This window comes from Zea mays, chromosome 4 (assembly GCF_902167145.1).
Source record: "Zea mays cultivar B73 chromosome 4, Zm-B73-REFERENCE-NAM-5.0, whole genome shotgun sequence".
NCBI lineage: Eukaryota > Viridiplantae > Streptophyta > Magnoliopsida > Poales > Poaceae > Zea > Zea mays.
This window is the reverse complement of record NC_050099.1, coordinates 181212377-181220753: the sequence shown is the minus strand read 5'-3', so window position 1 is coordinate 181220753 and position 8377 is coordinate 181212377. Positions and strand designations below refer to the sequence as shown.

The 8377-nt window shown below is 49.1% G+C and overlaps 1 protein-coding gene across 1 annotated transcript; it reads left to right on the top strand.

Annotated features, from left to right (window-relative positions):
* The first annotated feature begins 217 nt into the window (after nt 1–217).
* On the top strand, nt 218–6556 carry LOC100276258 (uncharacterized). Its single transcript, XM_020552740.2, has 2 exons — nt 218–675; nt 5447–6556. The coding sequence occupies exons 1-2, from the start codon at nt 390–392 to the stop codon at nt 6340–6342; spliced, it is 1182 nt and encodes a 393-aa protein (XP_020408329.1). The 5' UTR covers nt 218–389; the 3' UTR covers nt 6343–6556.
* Nucleotides 6557–8377: the final 1821 nt, after the last annotated feature.

The window sequence follows — 8377 nt, the reverse complement described above, 5'->3', positions numbered from 1 at the left end:
AATTTTCTTGATTTCGGTGGGGTCCGAAAAAATATGTTTCCGAAATTAATATTTTTAATTTAAGTTATATCATTTTTTGTTTTAAAAATACTAAATCTATTTAATTTTGACCGAAAATTCCCGAAATTTCGGAAATTTTCTATTTTTCGCGATTTCTTTTTCGAAATCGTAAACGCTCCTCAAACTCAAGCCTCCCTCCCTGCCTGCTCATCCGTGCTCAGTGCTCACTCGCCTATGATTCTCCCGTCCCCTTCTCCTCCTCCCATCCCCCTCGAATCAACCAGCAGCGCGATTCGGACCGAAACGAAACGAACCAACTAACTCGCCACCCTCCAAAGCCGCAGCCCCAATCCCACCGCCGGCCAGGCAAGCTGAGCGCGCCCCGCGCCATGTCAGCCATGTCGTCGTCGTTCATAGCGCGGGAGTCGTCTCGAGCGGGCGAGCAACCGCAGCGCGACGAGGTGGTCGTGTTCCATCCCCGCCCGTGGGTGGCACTCTCCTTCATCCCCGTCGTCCTCGGCGCCAACGACAAGCGGGCATGGATGCTCGCGCCCGGTGCCTGCGACATCCTTCTCGACCTCCAGCCCCCGCAGGTCGGCGCCTCCTACCTGGTCCTGCCCGAGCGCCCCTTCATGGTCATGTCCGCTTGCTCCGACCGCCTCCTCTTCATGGGGGTTACAGCGAAGGTATGCTTCCACACACTGGTTCACACGCTCGGTCTGACCGTCCGACTGAGGATGATAGGCGCTGCTCATTAGCTCTATTGCAGGAAGAAGTAATGGGAAGTGCTGGAAGAAGGGAAACCAGAAAAGGAGAAGTGGTGGTATATTCTAAGGCTCCCATGAGAATGCCTCCTATGGCTGGACAGTCAAGTTCCCTGTTAACAGGTCGAAACCCAGTGATCCCTGACGATCGACGTAAACCACTAGTAGGCAACAGTCGGGTGGGTGACCAAAAGCTTACAGCCTTGAAGAATTATAGAAGGGCAAGGGGCCTTTGTTTCAAATGTGGGGAAAATGGAATCCTAGCCACAGTTGTTCTAACAGTGTACCACTGCATGTAGTGGAGGAAATGTGGGCTGTTGTGTCTCATGGTGAAGAAGATGAAAAGTCCGAGGAAACAGATGATTCTCCAGAAAAGGTTGTTGAGGAGGAGGTGTTAGCTATTTCTGAAGCAGCAGTACATGGTGGTGAGCATAACAAGACCATCAAATTGTGGGCTTATATTCAGGGATGCCAGATGTTGGTGTTGGTTGATTCTGGAAGCTCGGGTAGTTTCATGAGTAACCACTTTATTGAGGTAGTAAAAGGGGTTCAGAAACTGCCACATCCGCTTCAGGTGAAGGTGGCTGATGGTAATACCTTGTGGAGTGAATATTGGGTACCTGATTGTCCCTGGTTATGTAATGGCATCAATTTCTACGCTGATTTTAAATTTTTACCACTGGCCGGTTATGACATTGTGTTAGGAATGGACTGGCTGGAAAAATTTAACCCCATGTCCATACACTGGATGGATAAGTGGATGGAGTTTGAATATCAAGGTAAGGTAGTTCAGCTGCAAGGGGTGAGACCCAAATTACAGTCATGTACTCTTCTGTCTAGTATCCAATTAACTGGACTAATCAGACAAGAAGCTGTGGAGCATGTGTTGGAGCTCAGAACTGTCACAGAATCCAACAAGGAAGTTGTTCCGGTGCAAATACCTCCGGAAATTGCAGCAGTGATAGAGAAGTATCAGGAATTGTTTTCTACACCTCAGGGACTGCCACCAAAGAGGCCATTTGATCACTCTATTCCCCTATTACCTGGAGCAACAGCTTTCCGGTTACGACCCTACAGATATACTCCACACCAGAAGAATGAGATAGAAAGACAAATTCAGGAAATGTTGGAGTCTGGCATCATACAACAGAGTTCAAGTCCCTTTGCTTCACCAGTACTCTTGGTCAAGAAGAAAGATGGAGAGTGGAGGTTATGTGTTGATTACAGGAGGCTCAATGCCTACACTGTAAAAAACAGGTTTCCTATGCCTGTTTTTGATGAGATCACAGATGAGCTAGGTGGAGCTACAATATTTACTAAGTTGGACCACAGGGCTGGTTATCATCAGATTCGGATACAAGAAGGGGAAGAATATAAAACTGCCTTTCAAACACATAATGGTCATTATGAGTACAAGGTCATGCCATTTGGACTTACAGGAGCCCCAGCCACATTCCAGGACTTCATGAACCACATATTGTCTCCATTATTACGCAAGTGTGTAGTGGTTTTCCTGGATGATATACTTGTTTACAGTGATACTTTGGAACATCATGTCCAACATTTGGAACAGGTTTTTCAAATCCTAGACCAAAATCAGTTAAAGCTTAAGCAGTCCAAGTGTTGTTTTGGTCAAGATACGTTGGAATTTCTGGGACATGTTATTAGTGCTGGGGGTATTTCCACTGACCCTGCGAAAGTAACAGTGATCAAGAACTGGCCTCCCCCAGATTGTGTGAAAGCATTGCGTAGTTTCCTGGGTATGGCAGGCTATTACCGGAGATTTGTAGCAGGATTTGGTCTTACCAGTAAACCCTTAACCAATCTGTTAAAGAAGAATCAACTGTTTATTTGGACTATTGATGCTCAGAAGGCGTTTGAAGCTTTGAAAACAGCGCTGGTGCAGGCTCCGGTGTTGGCTATCCCTGATTTTTCTAAGGTTTTTGTCATCGAGACTGATGCTAGCAGGTTGGGCATTGGTGCTGTATTACATCAGGAGGGTCATTCCATTGCGTACATAAGCAAAGCACTTGGACCGAAGAATTTGGGTCTCTCTACTTATGAGAAGGAGTGTCTAGCTATCTTATTTGCTGTCGAGCAGTGGAGACCCTACCTTCAGCATGCTGAATTTGTGATCAAGACAGACCAACAAAGTCTTACACATCTGGATGATCAGCGGGTGACGACCACATGGCAACAAAAGGCTTTAACAAAGTTAATGGGATTGACTTTTCATATAGTCTATAAGAAAGGAGTTGATAACCGCGTGGCTGATGCGCTTTCCAGGCGGTCTGATTTTCATAAGGATGCAACCCTTTTGCAATTGCAGATGCTGAACACTTCTTCCATGGTTCCTCAATGGCTAACAGAAGTTATTCAAGCTTATGATTCAGATGAGTCAACTAAGATGCTTTTGGGTGCATTGGCTACTGGCCAGAAGGTGGAACATTATACCTTGGTTGCTGGAGTCATTAGACACAAGGACCGAGTCTGGTTGGGACACAACACTGGTTTACAGACTAAGGTGATATCGGCACTCCATGACAGTGCTGTGGGAGGTCATTCCGGGTTTCCCGTTACTTACTGCAGAGTTAAGTCGGTGTTCAGCTGGACTGGCATGAAAAAGCATATCAAGGAGTTTGTCCAAACCTGTGTGGTCTGTCAGCAAGCTAAGCCGGACCGTAGCAAGTATCCAGGTTTACTTCAACCATTGCCGATCCCAGAGCATGCTTGGCAAGTTATCAGTCTCGACTTCATTTCTGGATTACCCACTTCTCACCGATACAATTGCATTATGGTGGTCGTGGATAAATTTTCTAAATATGCTCATTTCATAGCACTGGCTCACCCGTTTTCAGCTTTGTCGGTGGCTAAAGTATATCTGTCAGAAATCTACAAGCTTCATGGCTTACCTCAGTCTATAGTGTCTGACAGGGACCCCATTTTTACCAGCAAATTATGGCAAGAACTCTTCCGGTTGGCTGGCACTCAGTTGTGCATGAGCAGCGCCTATCATCCTCAGTCGGACGGTCAGACCGAGCGTGTGAACCAAGCATACCTTCGCTGTTTCGTCCATTCATGCCCTCGACAGTGGTATTCCTGGTTACCGCTGGCTGAATTCTGGTATAACACATGTTACCATACAGCAGTGGGTAAATCCCCTTTTGAGGTGTTATATGGTCATGCTCCATTGCAGCTGGGTTTGGAGTCTGTTGATCAGTGTTCAGTGCCTGACCTGAGTACTTGGTTGCACAGCCATCAGCAGATGTTACAACAAGTCAAGTTTCATCTCCAACGTGCACAAGACCGTATGAAGAAGCAGGCTGACAAGGGACGCACGGATCGACAGTTTGCAGTGGGTGACCGGGTGTTCCTTAAGTTACAACCCTTCTATCAGCGTTCAGTGGGAGATAGGATGCATTCCAAGCTTGCTTTCAGGTTTTTTGGACCATTTGAGATCATCAAAAAAGTGAATCCTGTGGCGTATGAACTAGCTTTGCCATCAGACAGTGCGATTCATCCTGTGTTTCATGTTTCACAGCTTAAGGCAGCAGTGGGCACTCGAGTTGTTGTCAATGATTCGCTTCCAGATTTATCCATTGGCTTGCAGGTACCTGAAGAGGTTCTTGCCTCTCGTCTGCTTCGAAGAGGCAGTAGGGTGATACCTCAAGTGCTGGTCAGGTGGTCTAACTGTCCGGTGTCCTTGTCCACCTGGGAGGATGAACAAGCCATCAAGCAAAGTTTCCCTATGGCGCCAGCTTGGGGACAAGCTGTTATTCAAGGAGAGGGGGATGTTAGCATCTCTAACGCTGGTGAACCAGGACAAGAGCAGGAAGGAATGGAGGTGCAGGAGAAAGGCAGGCTGACGTCCAGGAGATACAGCAAGAGGATGACCAAAGCTAATCCAAAGTATTTTGGCGCTGAGTGGAGTCGTTAAAGAGTAATTAGCTGTGATTTCGTATCAGAGAGGGTGTTTAGCTTAAGTAAAAGGGAGAGAAGGACAGCAGGTATAAATACCTTGTAATAGGGAGTTGTTGACATCGAACCCCAGACTTATTGCCGGCTTGGCAAGAAAGAAGAACTCCTCTGTGAGGAACACGAAAACGAGGGAGCTCGTGAGCCATATCTGAGCGGTGTTAACATCTGGTATCAGAGCCCGGGTTAGCCCATGCCTGCCTTGGGGGGCTTCCCAAGGGGGGTGGGATGTCAGGGGCCGTTAGTCAGTGTCCCGGCTTAGTCCCACATTGGCTAGCCAAGGAGGCCGTGGGCAGCTTAAAAGGGAGAGTCTCCCTCCTCCCATCAGCCTGGCTTTTGGGATGTGAGTGGTGGACTCTCTTGGCTGGGCCGGCCCACGAGCGCATGAACGCCCGAAGCTGTCGAGTGTGGGCTGGGCCGGGGGTTGGACGCTGACATCTGGTATCGGAGCCCGGTTTGGCCCATGCCTGCCTTGGGGGGCTTCCCAAGGGGGGTGGGATGTCAGGGCCGGTAGTCAGCGCCCCGGCTTTAGTTCCACATCGGCTAGCCAAGGGGGCCGTGGGCAGCTTAAAAGGGAGAGTCTCCCTCCTCTCATCAGCCTGGCTTTTGGGATGTGAGTGGTGGGCTCTCTTGGCTAGGCCGGCCCACGAGCGCATGAACGTCCGAAGCTGTCGAGTGTGGGCTGGGCCGGGGGTTGGACGCTGACATTACAGGAGCCGAGGGCGTCTCGAACCCCGTCTTCTTCCTCGGAGACGCCCGCGCCCGCACCGTCGTCCGCCTCCCCGCCGTCCCCGCCCACCTCGGCGTCCGCGTCATCAGGAGACACAGCATTGGCCTCATCGCCGACCCGCGACACGGTGGCCATTACATGGTGGCCCAGCTCCAGCCCCCCACCTTGACGACCCTCCACAAGACCCTGCTATGCTACTCCACCGTCACCGACCAGTGGACCACCAGGCCGCTGGCCTCCGCCGAGGAGCACTATCGCTGGGGCGCCCACGGCGGCCTCCTCTGGTGGATCGACGTCTCCTGTGGCATGCTCATCTGCGACCCTTTCGCCGCAGACGACAACCTGCACCTGCGCTTCATTCCGCTCCCGGTCGGCTGCATGGTCATCCGCGGGCCCGTGCGCCGCCCAGAGCTCATGGCCAAGCAACGCTTCATCAGGCCCAGCCAGGGCAAGCTGCGCTACGTCGAGATCCGGACGGGAGTCCCCATCGGTCCCAATCGCTTGAAGCAGCCCCCCGAGGTCCGCATGTTCACGCTCGTCAGCCAGGAGGGCCAGCATTACTGGGTACACGAGTACACGGCGACCTTCGCCGACATTTGGAGCCACCACAGCTACGCCGACGCCGGTCTGCCCTGGGGCGTGGTGCCTTCGCTCGCCCTCATCGACCCCAACAACCCCAACACCCTCTACTTCTTCCAGGGCACGACGCTCTTCGCAGTGGACGGAAAAGCCAGGAAGGTCTTATTCCACCTGCAATACTTGGTAGACTCCGCAAACGCGGACCTCAACTTCCAGAACTCTGGCTTCGTTAGTGCCTGGGAGCTGCCACAAGCGCTTTTCGTCAACCGTCATGCACGCGCTGGCCTTCCCTAACTAATTGATGAGTTGCCAATTCATCGATCAAATGGGGTTATAGTGTCTATTCGATTCGATGGCGTGTACCTGCTATGCTAGCTGCTTCGGTTATACTCTTGTAGATGTCATGTTCAGATTGTACATGCAAACTCCAATCGAAATGCACAGCGTAACCCTCGTGTTCTTATGTTGCATTGCTGCAAGTTGGGACTAACATTAATTATTAGAAACATATTCAGGGCACGTACCACTCGTGCACACATAAAATTGTGCTCGTTCATTCTAGACCTAACGTTTCATGTTGTTCCGAAAGTTTTATCAAACTCATTCTCCAAGACGATAAAACTAGTAAAGGATGGTGTTGGTGGACATTTTTTTTGGAAAAAAGAACAGAGGGAACGTTAGATCTAAAATAGACCCGATACAATTTTATATGTACACTATATGCATTTGAGACTAATTGCTAGAATTTAGGATGACAAAAATGTGTTAAAAGAAAATGGATCGGCATGCATGAAAACAACAAAATGTGATTTAAATGCCGTCCCTCCATCATGAACATGCATTCAGCTGCGTCTCCCACCAGACGCATACATGCGGTCCTATTTATTTGACAGATTTGAACAATATGACAACCACTATACACATGCATGCGGCTTCTATTTTTATGCAGACTTGTAAATTATGACAGGTTATGTGAGTTTTAATTTCATGGGCACAAATTTTAAATGCTATTTTTGTTCCCACAGCATACATGCAAAAGTTGGATGACTGATATCGCGCAAAGCATCAAACGTTACAAAAAGCTACATAAATACCATAAACGTTATAGGAAGTTATATAAATACCTACATAGTACATCATAATTAATGGAAAAAATATTAGTATGGGCTCAACCAATAGTCGCATGTGTAAACAAAGAATTGGAGAAAGGTCGCCATCGAAGGACGCTGCCGAGGCCATTGGATCAGATGAGTTGGTCATCGAAGGACGCTAGAGCCACCCATGCTTCGCGTGCCCTCCATCGCCGAAGACGACCACGCCTCGCACAACCGCCGGAGCGACCCGTGTCTCCTGTGGCCGCCACCGCCGCTCATCGCCGTCGCCACCGGGTCTGGGTGCGCTACTGCTCGTCCGCTTCAGGAGCGTCGTCACTACTTGCCCGCCCGCCTTAGGAGTGTTGTCGTTGTTCGGTCCTAGGGGAGCACCGTCGCTGGTCGCCTGCCATGGGGGCCGCCGTCGCTTGCCCTAGAGATCGCTACCGCTCGCACGCCAGAGGGAAATGTCGCCACCGCTAAAACCTAATCCTGGCAGTGTAGGGGTATTTTTATAGCCACCCGAACCTAGTGCGGCTGAACCGGATGGCACTGTTGGGCCAATGCTTCCTCTAGTTATTGGAAGTACAAGGTGAGCCCTGGGCTTCCAAACATATGGTAGAAGCCCCAACCGCTCCCTGCACCACCCGACCAGACCAACCGCCCCTTGCACCACACGACCAGACCAGCCTGGCCGCCTCCACCCCCACGCCCATCCTTGCATACGCGCCTTTTGTTTCCATTTGCATGCACAACAAAATTGGAAATCATGCACACAAATTTAGGAGATGGATTGACATGCATGGAAACAAAAAAATCTGATTTAAATGTTTTATTTCGTCCATAAAAATAGGATATTTACAACGGCCATGCATCTAGGCTCGTTACAAACAATTTATGATATATACTAATACTAATTATGCTACACGGTGAAGGTTTTTATGCATTACGGTACACTACTTAAAAATTGGCATGCAGGTCACTATTTGGACCATCTCCATGTTCGATTGTAAAAACCTTTAGTTTTGAGTGTAAAGCCTCTCAGTTTTGATAGTAAATACTGAGCTAACGTAAATGTTAGAAACCTCATATACACACTGGGTTAGGTAACGAGATAATGCATACAAATCTATAAACATCTGCGTAAAATGTGAATAGAAATATCATAAACAAACAACAAATGGAAGGGTAGCCATTGACTGAAATATATGTCGTAAACACCTATTGATGTTGGCATA

Coding starts and splice junctions, on each gene's coding strand:
- LOC100276258 (XM_020552740.2), top strand. CDS start 390: ATGTCAGCCATGTCGTCGTCGTTCATAGCGCGGGAGTCGTCTCGAGCG. Junction 676..5,446: donor CCGCCTCCTCTTCATGGGGG/TTACAGCGAAGG, acceptor TGGACGCTGACA/TTACAGGAGCCGAGGGCGTC.